The sequence below is a fragment of the Chlamydomonas reinhardtii genome, chromosome 11 (assembly GCF_000002595.2).
Source record: "Chlamydomonas reinhardtii strain CC-503 cw92 mt+ chromosome 11, whole genome shotgun sequence".
NCBI classification, from domain to species: domain Eukaryota; kingdom Viridiplantae; phylum Chlorophyta; class Chlorophyceae; order Chlamydomonadales; family Chlamydomonadaceae; genus Chlamydomonas; species Chlamydomonas reinhardtii.
The window spans coordinates 1,508,673-1,526,624 of record NC_057014.1 but is presented as its reverse complement, the minus strand read 5'-3'; the positions used below and the strand labels follow the sequence as shown (position 1 = coordinate 1,526,624).

The 17,952-nt window shown below is 65.2% G+C and overlaps 4 protein-coding genes across 4 annotated transcripts; all 4 read left to right on the top strand.

The window, feature by feature from the left end:
- The first annotated feature begins 94 nt into the window (after positions 1 to 94).
- CHLRE_11g467749v5 (uncharacterized protein) lies at positions 95 to 3,267 on the top strand. The gene is made up of 7 exons (XM_043067509.1): positions 95 to 293; positions 369 to 473; positions 621 to 712; positions 881 to 989; positions 1,118 to 1,282; positions 1,503 to 1,670; positions 2,014 to 3,267. Exons 1-7 carry the CDS (start codon positions 246 to 248, stop codon positions 2,212 to 2,214), a joined length of 888 nt encoding a protein of 295 aa, XP_042919506.1. The 5' UTR covers positions 95 to 245; the 3' UTR covers positions 2,215 to 3,267.
- An 87-nt stretch (positions 3,268 to 3,354) lies between these two features.
- CHLRE_11g467748v5 (uncharacterized protein) lies at positions 3,355 to 5,470 on the top strand. The gene is made up of 3 exons (XM_043067508.1): positions 3,355 to 3,465; positions 3,725 to 4,510; positions 5,118 to 5,470. Exons 1-2 carry the CDS (start codon positions 3,422 to 3,424, stop codon positions 3,945 to 3,947), a joined length of 267 nt encoding a protein of 88 aa, XP_042919505.1. The 5' UTR covers positions 3,355 to 3,421; the 3' UTR covers positions 3,948 to 4,510; positions 5,118 to 5,470.
- Positions 5,471 to 5,524: 54 nt separating this feature from the next.
- CHLRE_11g467747v5 (uncharacterized protein) lies at positions 5,525 to 12,756 on the top strand. The gene is made up of 12 exons (XM_043067507.1): positions 5,525 to 5,823; positions 6,091 to 6,411; positions 6,727 to 6,854; positions 7,126 to 7,587; positions 7,927 to 8,181; positions 8,588 to 8,696; positions 9,067 to 9,172; positions 9,424 to 9,499; positions 9,917 to 10,057; positions 10,617 to 10,759; positions 11,167 to 11,314; positions 11,617 to 12,756. The coding sequence occupies exons 1-12, from the start codon at positions 5,739 to 5,741 to the stop codon at positions 11,722 to 11,724; spliced, it is 2,082 nt and encodes a 693-aa protein (XP_042919504.1). The 5' UTR covers positions 5,525 to 5,738; the 3' UTR covers positions 11,725 to 12,756.
- Positions 12,757 to 12,964: 208 nt separating this feature from the next.
- Positions 12,965 to 17,940, top strand: CHLRE_11g467746v5 (uncharacterized protein). Its single transcript, XM_043067506.1, has 3 exons — positions 12,965 to 13,434; positions 13,827 to 15,402; positions 15,685 to 17,940. Exons 1-3 carry the CDS (start codon positions 13,183 to 13,185, stop codon positions 17,637 to 17,639), a joined length of 3,783 nt encoding a protein of 1,260 aa, XP_042919503.1. The 5' UTR covers positions 12,965 to 13,182; the 3' UTR covers positions 17,640 to 17,940.
- The last annotated feature ends 12 nt before the right edge of the window (positions 17,941 to 17,952 follow it).

Here is a 17,952-nt window from a genome sequence, read left to right as displayed (position 1 = left end):
GGCGAAACCGAGTGACGCGAATGGGCCACCCATGCAGGTGCCCTTTGTAAACATGTCTATGGGCAGTCTTTCAGTCTGTATATACAGTGTGAAAGATTACTTCACTTGAAACAGCACAGCTTAGCTGCCAGGAGAGTCCCGCGCTTTGACTTGCTCAATTCTTTGTCTCGGCTCAACTCTACGCACGCTTGACGCTACGTTGCTCAAGGCCTGTACACACTACTTTGCTCCAGCAACAAGGAATAATGCAAGGCCTGCGTGGCCCAGTGCTCGGCGGGGCACCGCACCAGCAGGTAGGCCTTGAAGTGCAGAGTCCAGACTCGCCGAGCCATGAGAGCCGAGAGCCTCGCCTCCTCTCGCGCGTGCAGGTGCCCGCCTGCTCCAGTTTTACTGCTCTGGTCCGGCCGCTGCGATGCCGCGGAGTGCGCATGGCGCCCCGCCTAAGCGCGGTCTCGGAGTCTGCAAACGGGAAGGTCAGCATCTCTGTCGTCAGAGCCGCGCGACGGTTGGTGGCCTTGACCTATGCGCCGCTTGCTATTTGCTGCCTATTATTGGGCTTGTCGCATCGCAAGGCTTGGCGGCCAAGCTCAATGTGGCTCCGCGTCTGCTTGTCCGCACAGGTCCGCACAAAACAGCTGCGATTCTATTACTTCGACCCTGCCAACCCAGAGGACGTTCGTGAAGTAGTAGCAAAGCAGCAGGACAGCAAAAGGTGAGGAAGCAGGCGATAGCCATGCCACAGTCGGCCTTGCATCTGCACTGGGAGCGCAGGGGCTTGAGTTGATGCCTCGCACCATATGCAAGTCCCTCCTCCGAGCAACCGAAAGCCGGAAGGTCTGGCAGGGGCTTATCATCCAGTGTCTGCAATTCCTTGCTGCAGTGGGCACCATCACAACGGAAATGGGAACACCAACGGCTACGCCAATGGCAATGGCAACGGCAATGGCGTGCACATCAGCAACGGGCACACAATAGCGGCGCCAACGCAGGTGCGACGGTCGCAGGGCGGGAGCACTGCAGTGTGGTGGAGGCTAGGGTTTGGTGCGGAGCTCGTGCGCTGGCCTTATGAAGCTGGCTAACGTCGCTGTCCATGCTCCTTCTCTTACTCCCTATTCAGTTGGTCGTTAAGGAGGCTGGGAAAGACTCAATGCAGCTGCAGCGCCTATCTACGCAGCTAGAGGAGGCGCGCGCAGCAGTCGCAAAGCTGCAGCAGTATGAGGTGCTGTACAAGGAGTCGCGCATGCGGACCAAGCAGATGCAGGCGGAGGTGACTGCGTTGCAGGTGAGAGAGGCGCCGAGCCGCAAGGCTTCGAGTGGGGCAAGGGATTGCGCTGCCAGAAGTGGTGGGGCGTGTCATTCAGCCCTACACCAGGCCTGCACCAAGCCTGCTGCCTTTGGCAGCGTGGCTGGGTATCCCTTCATGCCTAGTTGCAACTCCCCCTTTTACCTTGCCCCCGCGCCGTCCTTTCAATCTCACCCGCACCCACCCTTCGCCCCCTCAGCAACTGCTGGCGGACAAGGACGCGGAGCTGGCCCGGCAGTACAAGCGCATGGAGAACGAGGCGATGGAGCGCAGCGGCCTGCGCAGCCAATTCACCACGGCGGTGGACGAGGTCAAGTCCCTGCGCAACGAGCTGGAGGAGGCGCGGCAGGCCATGCTGGAGCTGCGGGTGAGCGGCGGTTGCGGGCAGGAGTAAGAGGGGTAGGGGGCAGAAGCGCAGCAGAAAGGGCGGCGGCGGCGGGTGCAGAAAGCAAGGCGGTGGGGCTACGGTGGCTTTTTGGATGTAGGGTGGGAATGGGTAACGGCTGTTTAGTCGGGGTTGGTAAACAGCCGGGGGCAGGGCAGCCAGGCCTCCAGCGCGAGTGGTTGTTCCTCCACGTCACGGGGGTAGTGGTTGGGCGGGCGGTCCGGGCTGCTTTTTCGGGCGGTTGTGCTGCAGGGGTGCTTTGGAGCAAGAGTTGCATGGCTGTGGTTGACGCGCTCTTGCCTTGCCGGGTTGTGCCGTGTCTCAGGGCGTGATCCCGCCCAACGTGATCACCCGCCGCGGCGCACCGCGCGGCGCGCTGGACGAGAGCGCGGCGGTTGGCCTCGGCAAGGACGAGATGGGGTCGCCGGACGTGCTGGCGTCGCTGCAGGGGCTCGCCAAGCAGCTGGCAGAAGGCATGGAGCAGGAGGTGGGCAGCCTCTTTGGCGGGTCCGGCAAGCGGGACTGAGCGGCACGAGCGGCAGGCCTGGCGTTGCTGCGCCGCGCATTGCAGGCGCACGGCCGTGGCCCGGCGTGTGTGGTTGGGACATGCGGGTTTTTTTGGGGGGGGGCAGGGGCAGCCATTCATGGCAACGGAGGCGTGGGGTTCAGGGGCTGGCAGAAGGTTGGTGCGGGGCGGTTGGTTGGCGAGCCGTGCCCCGATGCGGCGATGAGATTCGGAGGCATTTTGGTTGACAGTCCCCCCCTGGGCTCCTACATTTGGAGAGGATGTAGGCGGCAGCGATGTGTAGGATAGGCCTGAGGTCGCGGTAGAGAGAGCTGCATCGTCCATGAAAGTGCGTGTGGTGTTAGTCGGTCCGTTTAGGTTCATGGGATGCCTTTCGAGACGTGACGCGGTGTATGGATTTCTCTCAACCTGAGGAGCTGATGCGGAGCTGTGCGGCGTCCGTCGTGCATGTACAGAGATAAGAACGGCGAACAAACATAAGCTCTAGTGTCCAGACCGAGGTGAGAGACCGAGGTGGGTTTTATTTGCGCTGTGGAGTGCGATTGTGTTGTTGGCCGCGGGATGGTGGGCACATGCGCAACTCGCCATCCGTCGCCACGGGTACACACCACGCGGTTTATCGGTGTTGATCAGTGTGTGGATATTGGCAGGAAGTTAAGTGTATGTCCGCTCGCCGGCATTTATGGCCCAAGTGTAGTTTGTGCATTGGTTGCCGTGACAAGCGTGTCGGCATTAGGAGGGCTGCTGTGCGCGTGCGCGTTTGTGCGCCTAGTGCCCTGAATTCAGTATGAGTCTCAAGTGGCGGTGGCAGGCGCAGCCTGGCATCCAGGAACAACAACAGTACGGTAAGAAACTTTGCGATGGTGATGATTCGCACTCTATGACCCGTACCATGATATTCTTGTTGCGTTAAGTTGGGCAGATGTTGGAAGGAACTTCCGACCTTGCCAGGTGCACGTGCAGGTTGCTGTGTGAAGAGAACCTTCGGCAATATGACTGCAATATGTGATAAGGCGACCGCACCGTGCAAGACATTTGTAAACCATTGTTGTTCCGCGAAAGTCGGGCAGGCTCTTGTGGGCGCGGGGCGCCTCGTTAGCTATTGCGCCCGGGTGCCCCTCATGGTGTTGCTAACCAGGTAACCCGGATTCACTTCAGCTTTGGGCACCGTCCCAAACGTGCACACTCTTTGGACCCGCTTTTAGAGATGGTAGTACGACGTGGAAACCTAACCCCCCACACGCCGGTCGTGTCAGATTCACTGTCCGACAGTCATACACTCATACCACTGCTGTACGGCTCTTCCCGTGCGGGGTCTTTGGGGCGGAATGGGGGCTTCCCCGACGCCAAACTCGTCCCCGCTGAGTCCCCCATGCTCCCAGCCGCACCGCATACACAGTCCTGCGCGCCTTCTTCCTCTGTGCTCTCTGACACAGTCACGCAAAGCGCTCTGCGTGCTCCCCCCTGTAACTCCCGCTCACGCCCGCACACGCCCGCACACACGGCACAGGTCGTGGCTGTCCTCGCTGCGCTCCGCCACGTCACGGGTGCCGCTGCTGAGCGCGGGGGCGGACTACCTGTACGGCCTGGTTGACACGTCCACCGCCTACTACTGCTACACCAGTGGCAGCAACGAATCAGGGGGCTGCAACAAAGATGCGCGAGTGCCACTGCTACTGCTGTTCGATATACGACGTGTCGTGACCTGGCGTGTGACCGTGCGTATCGTGTGACTGAGTGATTTGGGTGTGGTTTTGGCGTGTCGGAAGAGGGGAACGTGCCCGAGGTTGGTTGGCCCGACACGGTGTGTTGCATGGGAGGCCGGAGTACGGGTGATCAGAGAGAGGATATAGGTCGCGTCTGAGAGCGGCTAGAGCCGTCTCTCATTCCGATCCTAGGCGAGATAGTCTTTGACCGTTCAATGTGAGGGACCCGTCCTAGTGGACGTTAAACTCTTTGGCAACATGTAAGCCGGAGCGTCGCCTTGCGCCACCCTCTCGTTCGCTACGCATGTGCTCCTGGCCACCTACGCCGTGGCCAACACGGCCAGTTGCAGAGGCCGACATAACAGATCTGCAAACATCGGAATGAGAGACGGGGTCAGTGTCCTATCATAGGGCGCGACAGACGTACTGGGATTGATAATGCACCTGCAAATCTGCAGGCGGACGGGGGACCGCAAGGGTGGGACCGCGGGCCCACCAGTGGGGCCCGCGCCTGTGGCCACGCGCGGCGCAACGACTGTTGGGCGTACTCGCGCGTATTAGTCATTGCAGCACATTAAGTAGATTACTAAGTGAGTGAGTGAGTGGGCTGGAAGTAAGCAAATCCGACGCCGGGCACGCGAAGGGCACACACCCGGCACGTCCCGCCTTGCGCCCCGACAGCTCCCCCCTCCTTTATCGATGCGGCGCGGCGCATACGGTCCACCGTCTACCGTCTACCGACAACACCACGCAAATGACGGAGCCTGAAGATTACACACGGAGCTCGCACTGTATTCCTGAGTTGGGCGACGATTCCTTGACAATGGAGACCTGTCTCGATGGACTTGGGCACATACGGTAACCCCCCCCTTCCGCTCTCCATGAACGGCTAACCCCCCCCCCCCTCCACACGCCCCCTCCCGGTGCCCAACGTTGTCGCAACGTATTGGTCCCGGAAAACAGCGTGCAATACTGTACGCAACACAGTATTTTACGTCTTGTATCGCGTCAATGTGCAGCCCACATCACATCAAAGCAGCAACCGTGCGGCCATCATTCTGCTGGTGCTACGCACGTGAAAGCCGTGCTTGCTTACATGCCGTGATACCGGACGCCGGCCGGCCTCGACCGGCCAGCGCACTGTAAGAGGCACGTGCGGACACTCCCTCGCTCTCCTCCCCCGCGCCCTTTGTTCAGTCAACTCTTGCAGAGTGCGGTAGTCGAAAGCGCGCGGGAGTCGCTGCAGAAACAAAGATGCGTTGGGTCAGCTTCAGTGCTGGTAAGTTGACAATTCTGTGTGCTTTTAGAAGAACTGACGGCAGTAATGGTTCCGTTCCCCTCGGGCGGCACGGCGGCGGTGGTGGCTGTTATAGTGCATGTCAAGCACGAGCAAGATTGCCTTTTCTGCACCCACAGGTTATGAGGCGTGAAGTGGTGTCAGCTGTTCGGGTGTTGCCAGGGAGAGGTGTTTGTGGGATGGGCCTGCGTTCGTGGTCATTGGGATGGGGTGTCAGATGAGTGAGTTGCGTGTCTTCCATTAAACGTGAGGTCTCGACCCCCGGCGTATTGTCCCCAGCCTTTACTTTGCCATTAGATACCAAGACTATCAATTCCTTTTCCTTCCGGGCTCACCACTGTGGCTCGTTGTCCGATTTCTCGCTGCTCCTCAGTCTACCTACACGACTAACGTTCCCTACGTTTCATTTATCAGCGAATATTTGCCCTGTACTAAGCCTAGCCAACTACGGAACTGCTCCTGAGCTTTGCAAAAGAGCTAGGGCGCCCTGTGCGGGCGCCTGTGAAGGCCCTTTCTAGAAAATGTTTGGTGCTTACGCACGTGTAACTAATGACGACTCGGACGATGAAGGAGGCACAGCATCACGGCTACTGCGCGAAACTGCAGGTGACATCGCGAGCCCTATGCGTGCTATTCGTTCTTCGAGCAATGTGCACATGTCTATAAGATGGATAGAAGGGTAAAGCAATGTGCCGGCAAGCCAATGGCCCGCTCCTGCAAATTGCAACGGGCGCGGGAAGAGTGCCAACCGGCTCTTGAAAGGACTTTGGAGAGCAACACGCGCTCATAGCATCGCACACAGACCTGCGCGTGGCACCTCCGCCGCACGGCCCTGAGTTTCCTGCCTGCACACCTGTCATGGCACCCTCGCAGCTGGCCCACCTCCCTCCGTGGCGCCTGCAGTAGTCACCAGCACAGCCTCGCTACGAGGCCGCACCCAGCAGGCGGTGCAGCAGCGCAAGGGCGGCCCCGCCAGCGGCTCCGGCGGCTGGCTCGACGGCAGCGCGGTGGGGGCAGGGCCCGCGTCAGCGGCCTCCACATCGGCAGCCGCGACAGCTGGCGCAGCCAACCTCATAGACTTCAGTGAAGACGCGGTGCCCCCTCGTGCTGCGGGCGGGAGACCGGACAGCAAGACGCGCGGCGGGCGGGCGGCGGCGAAGCAGGATGTGGAGCTCGTGTGCATGAACCCAACGGGTGCGCGGGGTGCGGGGTGGGGTGCTGGGCGTGCCGTGGGGGCGCGGACTGCGCGAACGTGTGCGCAGGCTGCCTTCAGGGGTGGAGGAGCCAGCCTAAGCATTGGGCAAGGAGGCAAACGGGGCAGGCTCAAGGCGGCTTGTGCTCAGGCCAGGGCAGCCCCAGGGCAAGGGCGCGCGCTGCCGCAAGCAGCGATCGGGCGTGTTCGTGTGTGCACGTGTCTCTGCGCCGATAGGGTCCTCGCAGCTTGGCATGACACGGAGCGTGGTCTATCGCTCACACCCAGCCTGCGTGGCGCTCCCTCGTCCTCCGCAGACCCATTTGAGTTCCTGGTGCAGCAGACTGCGGCGCAGCCGCCGCCGCCCACCTACACCGGCTCGCCAGACGCCAGCGTGGCGGCGGCGCGGCCTCAGGGGCAGCACCCGCTGGACTTTGGCTTTGACGTGAGTGCCGTTGAGCTCTTTTTGGGGGGGGGGGTTTAGGGCTGGCGCGCTGGGGGGAATGCGGGCAAGGCGGCCGTGGAGGATTGCGTGTATGGGCGCGTGGGTCGACTGGAGGAGTGAGTACGGTGACACTGCCCAGGCCCGGTTGGCTTGGAAGGGCGGGCCGGGGGGCAAGGATGTGAGGCCATGCGTTTGCCAGCGAGTTAGTAATCGTCACATGGCTACATTGCCACACGGCCCCCACAATTGCCAACGTCGCTTGTTTCCACAGGACCTGGCGTCGGGCGGAGCAACCTCCTCCAGCACAGCGCCGGCCGCGGCACCAGCGGGCGGCGCCGCCTCGTTGTTTCCCAACTTCGGCACTTTCACGGACCTCTTAGGCTCGATGACCGGATCTGCGCCGGCTGCTGTGCCGTCGACATCGGGTCATGGCACGGATTCAGCATCAGCCGCAGCCGCCGGCGGCGGCGGCGGCGGCGGGGGCATGTGGGGTTTCGGCGGGACGACAGGGGCGGGGCCGATGGCCAAAGGGCACGCACACTCGCAGAGCGCCGCCGGCATTGACGACTTGCTGGCACAGCAGCGCGCGATGCGGGAGGCGGCGGACGGCGTGGGCGGCGGTGCAGGCGGCGGCTCCGGGACGGCGGCGGCGGCGGCGGCGGCGGCTGGGGCGGGCGGCAGCCGTGGCGGCCCACAGCATGGGCTGCCGCCGCATGGTCACGGGCAACACCGGGTACGTGTGGAATGGATTTTGTAATGCATCCGGCGGAAGATGACACGAGGGGCAGGGTTGGGTCGGGCTGCAGTGGGCAATCCCAATGAACCGGGACCGAGGGTTGTGGTGGGGCTCCCGTACCGTTTTTTTCAGGCAGTAAGTGAAGTGACTACCGTGCTAGTGGGGGAGGGGGCTGGGACAGCCTTGCGGTAGTGCCGGGCTTGGGTTTGCACAGGGAAAGTGCGGGGCTGCCTTGCACGGAAACAGCCGTGACTGCCGCTCTCCATCTCCGTGGTTGACTCACGAACCCTGCCCTGCCCTGCTGCCCTCATGCTCCCCAATATTCAAAAATCACAGGCGCCGGCAGTCTTCGACCCTTTCGGCGACTGCAGCGCCCCCAGCAACGGCTCCTACGGCCCTTCAGGTGCCCCGGGGGCCAGAGCGGGAGCCTACTACTCCGCCGGGGGGCGCGGCAGCGCTGCCGGGTCGGGTGACGAGGCAGCCGGCGGCGCGCACGGCCGCGGGAGAGCGGCTGGCGGTGGCGGCGGCACGGCTGGGGCGGCCCTGGCGCCTGGGGAGGACCCTGTGGAGCCGGGCGGCGGCGGAGGCACGGTAGGGCCGGGGAGCTCGAGCGCTGTGGCTGTGCTGTGCTGTGCTGTGCTGTGTGGGTATGGGTGTTGGTGCAGCGTGGGTCCCCGAAAAGCAGACACAGGGCACAGGGCTGTGCATGCACCGCGGGGGTCGACGCTCAGAGTCCCTTTGTGCCTAGAAGCCGCAACACGCAGCCACGCCGACGCGCGCAACCGCCACTCTCGCCTCGACACGCCCACTTAAAACCGCCCGCCCACGCTCTCACGCCCTCCTCCGCCTCCTGCTCCCCATCTTGCTCCTCCCGGTTCTGCTCGCCCGCCGCACGGCTACTCGGCGAGCAGCTGCTGTACCTTGTTTCCACTGACTCCTGCTGCCGCCTCCTCCCCCTCCCCCTCCTGCTCCTGCTCCTCCTCCTCCTGCGCCTCAGGGCTACGCTGTGGGCAGTCGCGAGCTGCTGCTGTACGCGGTGCCGCTGTTCAAGGACCGGCTGGTGTTCCTGCCGGTCGTGACCTGGAAGGACGAGGAGGACACCAGCAGTGAGTGGGGGTGATTTGTTTTGGAGGAGGGGGGCGGGCATGCATGGCCTAGTTCAGAAGAAGCGGGGGGAGGGGGGCTGGGTGGATGGGTGTTTTCGAGAGCATAGGGGAAACACGCAGGAGTGTGTGGGACGGAGTATGGGGCGTGTGTGCGTGACGGGGCGTAGAGAAGGGCGGGGTCCAGTGGGACGCATTTTATGGAAGGCTCGGGTGAGGACATGGGTGGGGGCGTGGTACCGCGGCATGTGGGAATTGTGCGCAGAGCAGCACGCAGCCGCTGCCTCCGCCCGACTGCCCCTGCCGCTGCCTAACTGCCCCTGCCTCCTCTCCTCCCGCCCCTGCCTCCACCACCTCCGCCTACCTTCTGCAGCCGTGATGGGCAAGGTGAACGCGGGTCTCAACGGCGTGCAGCAGTCCATCAGCGGCATGTGGCACAGCCTCAAGGACAAGGGCAACCTGCCCGCAAAGATCTACAAGTGGGTGCGGCGCCGTTGGGCTGGGGGGTGTGTGGCAAGAGGGCGCGCGCCTGATGCTGACTACCCCACGTGTGCCTGCCTGCCTACACGCCCGCCCGCCCTATGCCCCCATTCCCCAACCCCCATCCCGCACCCCCAAACCCCCCACCTACCCTACGCGCGCCCCTACGCCTGCTGTCTACTTCACTTTCCTGTGCCATCTTTGCAACCCCGCCTCCCCCGCCTCCCCTATCCACCCACCCGCCCTCCAGGGCCGGTCAGGCCATACTGGAGAACATGAATGCGGAGGAGCGCCTCATGCGCAACATCCCCAAGAGGGCCAACAAGGTGGGTGGGAGGGAGGGAGGTAGCCGGGGGTTAGTGGGTAGCTGGGCTGGGTATGGGCGCAACATACTCAATAGGGTTAACAAGGTAGCTCTCAGGGCAGCCGCAGCAGCAGTGGGGTCGTGTGTACGTGGGAGTGTGGGACACGTGGGCGAGCGGGCGGGGGGAAGGGGGCCTCGGGGCGTACGGCATCTAGAGAGCTCGTGGATCCATGTGTGGCCTCAGTTGCCATCCCAACCCCCGCCAAGACTGATCTGCTGGAAAGGCCTGTCAAAATCATCTCCTCTTTATATACCGTGCATCGAAACCTCCTGTGCTCCGCCAGTGCAGCTGGGTTTAGTTTAATTTGGGCTGGTAGTTACAGTCCCTCTCTCCGCCCACCCCCGCTTCCTCCGCCCCGCCCCGTGCTGCCCTCTGCAGCTGGTGGTGCACCACCCCGCCTGTGTGCCGCCCGACGAGATCCAGGACCAGCTGACCGCCCTCACCTCCACCTTCTGCTACAAGTCAGCCGGCAAGGCGGCGGCGGCGGGCGTCATGCTGCCCGTGGCCGTGGGGCTCGAGGTGAGGCGGCGTGTGTGTGTGGGGTGTGTGTGTGTGTGTGTGTGTGTGTGTGTGTGTGTGTGTGTGTGTGTGTGTGTGTGTGTGTGTGTGTGTGTTTGTGTGTGTGTGTGTGGGTGGTGGGAGGGGGGGAGGGGGTTGTAAATACCAGCCCACTGATCCAGACCAAGCCAAACTAGCGGAACACAGGCAGAGGCGACAGTGTGTGGGGGGGGGGGCGTAGCCGTTCATGGAGAACGGAGTGGTTAAATCTCAAGTATGGGGGGGCGGTGTGGCTGTTGGGAGTACCGCGGCACGCACGTCATCGTTGCTGCACCGTGTCTGCGAGGGAGTGCCTCACTGTAACTGCGAGGGGGTGTTGTCTGCAAGGAGCACCCTACTGGGCGGCGTCCGCTCTTTGGTCGTCCCAAACCTCCCTCCCCACGCCTCTCCCCACGGCGCTCCGCCTCCTCGGCCCCCTAATGCGTCGGTTGGGGTTTGACTTGTACTACCGTTCCCTTTTCCCTTATCCCCTTTCCCTACCCCCCGTCTTTTTGCCTCTCTCCCCATCGAACCTCCTCAGCTCATCGCGGTCCCCGGCATCGGCTGGTACACCGCCTACCAGCTGTTCAAATCCACCTCGGCGGCAGCTGGCGGCAGCCGCCTCAACAACTACCTCAAGTCGGACAAGCGCGAGGTCCGCATCTGCTATTCGCCCGAGCCCAAGTGAGTAGCAGTCGGCGTAGTAGCTGGCGGCGGCTTTGTGCGGTGTAAGGGGGTGGGGGTGGGGGAGTTTGTAGATACCAGCCCAAACTAAGCCGAACGTATAAAGCAAAAGAGCGCGGAGGGGTTGTACAACGTAATGTTTTGCGAAGCAGGCAGCTAAGGCTTGGACGTCGGATCTTGATACTGTTTTTCGTCACTCCCTGACTCCCCCTTTGGGTTGCACTAGGTTTAGTTTGGGCTGGTAGCTACAACTCCCTGTGCTCCGCGAGTCTGGCTTTGTCTGCTAGAGTTTGGGCTGGCATGTACAACCCTCCCTCACTGTCCCCCCCTCCCTCCTTCTCCCCCCCCCCTACGACTTCACTTCTAAATTAATCACGCATGTAACCCCCCCCCACACACACACACAGGATGGACCTGTATATCCTCAAGGCGCGCCTCAGCCCGGACGGCGTGCTGGGCGGCGAGGACATTGAGGACTTCTGCCACGACCTCAGGGAGCCGCAGCTGCTGCACCCGCTCACAGAGCTGCGCAACAGGCACCTCAAGAAGACGCAGGTGGGGGCGGCGAGGGGCGGTGCAGGGGGAGGGAGGGGGCGGGGCGGGGGGAGGGGCGGGGGGAGGGGAAGTGAGGGGAGGAGGGGAGGGGAAGTGAGGGGAGGGGAGGGGGATTGCAAAGGTGGTTGTGAAAGCGGTACACGGGTACAGGGTGCACTGAAGTCTGGGGTCGAGTTTGCGGGGAGGCGGGTTGGCAGGGGGCCGGGGGCGCGAGCGCGCGGCGCCCCCCTTTTTCCGCTTTTCCGAACCCCTCCTTTTCCGCTTTTCCGAACATCCTTGCAACCTCTTCTTTCCCCCTTCAGACCATGAACGCCGACTATGCGCTGTTACCCATGAACGCGCCCGACGGCGAGGACCCCTACAGCGCCAGCGGCGGCGGCGCGGCGGCCGGCGGCAAGAAAAAGGACTAGGGCGGGCCGCACGTAGGGGTGCCTCGTGCTGGGGGGCTGAGACGGCGGACCTGGAGGTCCAGGACACAGGCCAGGCGCAGGCGGCAGCGACAGAGGCGCAGGCGGATGTGACAGAGGTGCAGGCGGCAGCGACAGAAGCGCAGGTGCAGGCGTGGACAGGCGCGGGCGGCAGCGACAGAGGCGCAGGTGTGCAGGAGTGGACAGGCGCAGGCCTTGCAGATGCAGGAGGCAGAGGCGCATGCGTTAAAAGGCATACCGGTATTGGAGCTTTGGAGTCGCAAGAGCCAGAGTAGAGGCGTTAGGGGCATATTGGAGCTTTGGAGGTGCAGGTGGACACGGGACTGCAGGGCCGGGAATCGCTCACACACACGTTTCGACACGGGCGCCACACAGACGTTTTGACAGTGCCGCGGACAGGGGAGCGATGCAGGCGTCGCATGGTCGTGGGCGTGGGCGTGGGCGTGGTTGGAGGCGTTTGGGACGGCGATGGTGGTGCCCGTGTGCCCGTGTGTTGAGGGCACCGGGCGGCATGGCGCGTAGCGCCGTGGCAGGAGGGCGGGAGGGCGGGAGCCGGGACTGGAGCGTTGAATGGGTGTGCATTACTGGTATGCATTGATGGGGGCAAGACGTAGTTGACTAGTATGAAGGGGGATAAAGGGGAATAAGGGGGCGTTAGGGGTTGAGTGGGCAGCGCATTGGCATGCCACGCCACGGCTGCAGCGCGGCACGGGGCGTAGGATTGACACAAGGCTAGAAGCTGCAGAATTGCACAGCGCGGGCGATTTGCCGTCGGACATGTTGGGGGCTGCAAGGGTGTGTGTACGTGTGTGGTGGTGCACGCACCCTAAAAAGTTGATAAGCACGAATTAGGTATTTGTGGGGTGTTCAGCGTGGGTGTTCAGGCAGGGAATGCGTTTTGCATGCCTGGCGCGTCAGTTGAACTTGTTAATTGGGCTCTCATGCTAGCCCGTGCGTTGCTAGCCCTGGACATGCGATTATGCGATAAGGGATCGTCTGTAAGCACTGGCGAGGGCGGGTGAGTTGCGGCGTTGGGGGGGAGACGAGCTAACGAGGCGGGGAGCCAGGGCGCGCCGCTCTGGTTTGGGGGGGGGGGGGCGGGTGAGCGGTGCCGGGTGTTGCCGGGTGTCGTCGGATCCCACGGGTCACAGACCGCATGCATGACACGGACGTCGTGCTCGTTGCCTACTCGCCAGCAGCCGACGAGCCTCGAACCCCTCGAGGCAATACCACCAGCTGGGACCCTAAGGCTGCGGCCCTGACACTGACGCGACGACAGCAGCAGCAGCAGCAGCAGCGCTCAGCGGGCACGCGCCCTTTCCTCAACTTCTGTCGTCGCAGCCACGCTAGCTATCCTTCCTGGCACTTCCTGGCTCCTAACTAAACACCCCAACAAAGCGCCTTTCTATTTCTCTTCGCCAAGGCTTTAAATCACCGACCATGTCGTTCTACGCGCAGCAGCTCGTCACCAGCCCCAACTCGCCGCTGCACCTCATTTGGCTGGCCTCGCACCAGCCGCCCGTGCGGGCAGGCGGCGGCGGCGGCGGCAGGGCTCTGTCGCGGGCCGACGTCGTCAAGACCAGCGTGCGGAAAAAGGTGGACGAGATTCAGGCCCTCGTGGAGCGGAGCTCGCTGGCGCTGCGGCTGAGTGGGCAGCTGCTGCTGGGCGCAACGCACATACACGCCAGCCAGGTGTGAAGCTGTGTGTGTGTGTGTGTGTGTGTGTGTGTGTGTGTGTGTGGGGGGGGGGGGGGGGTGTAGGTGTGTGGGGGGGAGGGCTGCGAGGGGGGCGGGCAGGTGAGCGGGGGAGGGGGAGACAGACGTTGAGACAGGCTCGGAAACGGGACAGGGAAGGGAGCAGCGCCCGCCTTCCCCGCGGGTCGTGCCCGCCGTTTGCCCCCGGGCCACAACCGGGACCCCTTTCATGCTTTCGTCGGCCCACACCCTCCCCGTCGTCACCCGTTCCCACCCCTCGTCAGTTTTTCCCCTTGATGCGTGCGCCGCCCACACCCCAACCGACCACCCCCGCCACGCCACGCCACGCCACGCCACGCCACGCTCCCCCCCGTCAACCGTACGTGCAGATGTCGTACCTGCTTCAGGACTGTGAGGGAGTGCTGTACAAGAGCATCCAGGCCCTCAGCCCGCACGTGCTAGCGGCGGCGCTGGCGGCAGCAGCAGCGCCGGGCGAGGATGCCCAGCCGGGCGCCGGCCGCGGTCGCCGTGGCCGGGGCGGCCGCGGTCGCGGCCGGGGACGGAGGGGCGCGGGAGGCGTGGATCTGGAACCGGGGTATGACGAGGCGGATCCAGCGGACATCACGCTGCCGTCGCCTGGATCCGGGAATCTGGCGGATCTGGATTTCATGATGGATCTCGAGGACGACCTTGCGGAGCAGGAGCTGCGCGTGTTGCAGATCGATGGTTTGGGTACGGCGGCGGCGGCGGCGGCGGGGGTTGGCGGCGGCGGCGCAAGGGATGGGGAGGCCGCGGCGGCGGCGGGCGGCCGGCGGAAGAAGCGGTCGCGCCTCGAGGGGCAGGCGGCGGCGGAGCAGGGACAGGGGGCGGAGGGTGCGGCGGCGGCGGCGGCCGGCGGGGACGCAGACGAGTCTCTGGCGCGGCTGCTGACTGCCGCCACTGCTGGCGCCGGCGGCGCCGCCGGTGCCGGTACGGCAGGTACGACAGCTGTACCGCCGCTGCGGCCGTACGACCCGTACGATCCGTACAACATGGATGAGGAGCTGATGCGGGTTCCGTCCGACATCTTGTTGGACGAGCTCTTTGCGGTGGAGCCGGCGGCGGCGCCAGCGGCGGACGAGGCGGGGACCGCGGCGGCGGCGGCGGCGGCGGCGGCGGCGCTAGCGGCAGCTGAGGGAGCTGAGCAGCAGCAGGAGGGGGAGTACAGCCGCGATCTGGTGGCGCCGGGGTTCGGCGCCTCGCCGCCGGAGGCGCTCGGGCCGCTCGCGGCTACTGCCGCTGCGGCTGCCGCTGCTGCTACTGCCGCTGCTACGGCGTCCGCGGGCCTGCTGACGCTGCCAGCCGCTATGCTCATCTCGCCAGGACGGCCGGCGCTGCCGCCGCCGCCACTGCCGCAACCAGGGCGGCGCGGCGCATCCGCTACTGCTGCTACTGCCGGCATCAGCGGCGGCCAGCAGGGATACGCTGAGGCTGAGCCTGGCGCCGCGGATGGGGGCCTGGCGACGCCAGCTCATTCTTGGAGTGCGGGCGCCGTGGCGGGTGGCGGCGGCGGCGGCGGTGCCGCCAGCGGCAGTGACGTGCACGTGCGCACCGCAGGGGCAGCGGAGTCCGCACCAGGTGCACCGCCCGCGCCGCAGCGGCAGCAGCAGGTGTCGGCAGGTGCCGCGGGTGCGGCTGCGTCCGTGGGGCTGCAGCGGCGGCTGTTTGAGGAGCACAAGGGCGCGGCGACTTCAGCAGAGGGTGCAGAGGAAGCCACAGCGGGCGCGGCGGTGGCGGAGGCGGCAGAGGCGGCGGAGGCGGCAGCGGGGCTGGAAGGGCAGGAGGAGGGGGCGGAGCAGGAGCGGCCGCTCGCGCCGCCGCCCTCGCCGGCTGCAGGAGAGGATGAAGATCAGGAGGCTGCCGTGCGCCGTGAGCGCCGGCGGCAGGCGGTGGCAGCCAAGCGCCGCAGGGTCACCTTGGACCAGAGTGAGTCCACGGCTTTAGTGTTGGTGTTGGTGTTGGTGTTAGTTTTGGTGTTAGTTTTGGTGGTTGTGTCGGTGTTAATGTTGGTTGATGTGAAAGCACGTGCGTGTGTGTCTGTGTGTCTGAATGCGTATCAGTATGCGTGTGGTGGTGCGCCATCATGACATCACGGCAACGCCACTATGCGAGTACCAGTGCGCAACTGCCGCCTACATACGGTATCCCCTGCCGCTGCCTAGCCCCTGCCGCTAGCTCACCCGCACATCCACCCCTGCATTGCTTCAGGCCGCTACGACGCCAACAAGGCGCACACCATCCTCTCGCGTGACGACATCAAGCGCTTGGTGGACGACCGCTCCCCGCTATTGCGCCGCCCGCCGCCCTCCACAGCGGCTGTAGCAGCTGCTGCCGACAGCTACAGCCTCGGTGGCAGTAGCGGGGTCGGCGGCGACGTGGGGGCTGCTGCGCGCAGCAGCCGCGACAGCATCATTTACCGCAGAGCTGCACGGCGGCTGCTGGCGGCGGTGGGCGGCAGCGCTGCCGCGGCTTCCTTCCTGTCGGGGGCCGGGGCCGTGCTGGCGGGTCTGCTTCACGGGGCGGCGGTGTCAGGCACGGGTGACTATGTGGGGGTGCCGAGCGTTCTGGCGGCGGCGGCAGCGGCAGGCGCTTATGACAGCCACCCACACGGGCACGAGCGCGAGCAACACGAGCACCCGTCGCGGCAGCATCGGCGTCACATTGGGTCGCCCAGCGGTGGCGTGGAGGCCGTGTGGGAGGTCCTGGCGACTGCCCCGGCCTTCGTGTTCGGCCTGCCGCCGGACTCGCCGCTGCGCCGGCTGTTCCAGCGCGCGGCAGCGGGCAGCCACACGGGCGGTGGCGGCGGTGGCGGCGGTGGAGCACTCGGGGGCGCCGCGGAGGAGCAGGAGGAGGAGGAGGCGGGACGCGACCGCCGGCGGCGGCAGAAGGCGTCGTCGCGCCAGATGCAGTGGCAGGAAGTGCCCAGGGCTGGCGGGGGCACTGCTGCGGCGGAGCCGGCGGCAGCTGCAATTGGTGAGGAGGGAGCCAAGGCCGCCGCCGCCAACTCCGCAGCAGGTGCCGCCGCCGCCACTCAGTCGCGCGACACGGCCGCCACCCGCGCCGCCGGCGCCGTCGGCGCCGCCGGCGCTGTCATGCCCGCTGGCGGCGGCGGCCCTGCTGGCAGCAGCAGCCTGCTTGCGCAGCTGGCGCCTGCGGGCCCCGTGGAAGCGGCGACTGGCGACGCAATGGATCTGGAAATTCGTGATTCTGACACCGGTGACGTCGCCGGCCCGATGCCCGCCGCGGAGCGGCAGCGGCAGCAGCGCAGTGGCGGCACCAGCGGCACGGGCGCCAGCGGGGGCGCCGCCGGCGCGGGCTACAGGAGTGGGCTCGGTGGCAACGCTTCCACAGCGGGCGCGGGAGGACAGGCGGCAGCGGCAGCGGCGGAGGCCGAGGCCGAGGCCGAGGCTGAGGCTGAGGCTGAGGAGCTTGACAGGTTTGAGCTGTGCACCACGACAAGCGAGACCACAACGGCTGGCGGGGCGACGGGCGTGGCGGCTGGAGCAGACGAGGAGGGCGGCGTGGAGCAGCGGGCGCCCGGCGGCACGGGTGGCGGGGCCGGCTCTGTCGCCCGCGGCGCCGCGGGCATGGGCCACGCGGGGTTCGGGGAGGCGGCGGATGGCGGCGTGGATGGCAGCTTCGGAGGCGGTGGAGGCGGCGGCGCCGGCGGCCTGGCGGCGGGGGCCTGGCGGGCTAGGCATCTGCTGCAAGAGCTGAGGGCCGCGTTCAGCAGGGGTAACGCTGCCGGTGACGCGGCGGCTGCGGATGTGGAGGCACCTGGAATGGAGGCCGCTGCTGCTGCTGCTGATATGGAGGGTGGCGCTGAGACGACGACCGCAGGTGCCGAGGCGCCGCCGCCACCGAAGCGGCAGTTAGCGCAGCAGGTGTCGGTGGCGGCGATGTTGGGTGGGGAGCGGCGGCGGCTGGCGGCGTCTCGGCTGTTCTCAGAGCTGCTGGTGCTGCACACGCGCGGCCTCGTGAGAATCGTGTCGTGCGATGAGATGGAGCCAGCACCAAAGCGGAGTGCAGTGGCGGCCGGTGGCGGCGGCAGCGGCGGCGGCGGCGGCGTTGCGGAGGCGGAAGGCGGTGATGCAGCAGGCGGCAGTAGTGTGCCGCCACTGGTGGTGCGGCCCACGACGAAGCTGTTTGCACCGGCGGTGTAGTTGGTTGGATGCGATGGGGCATGGCAAGCAAGGGGCAGGTTGCCGTAGTCGCGGGGCTGCTTTAACTGTAGGTGGATGCTGCTCCCGATTGACACATGCAAACCTCTGACGGTTGTGTGTTGAATTCCCAGGGACTTTGCCATCACACATACGGTACACGCATTAAGAATGCAATAGGGGAGTCGCGAGGGGCTGCAGAACTGCAGATGCCAGTGAGAGCGATAGATGGCCTGGGTGGCCTGTCGCTGACAGTCCAGGGGCTCTGTCAGTCCGCTGGTGGGGACCTACTGACCTAGTATAAGCCTGCGTCATT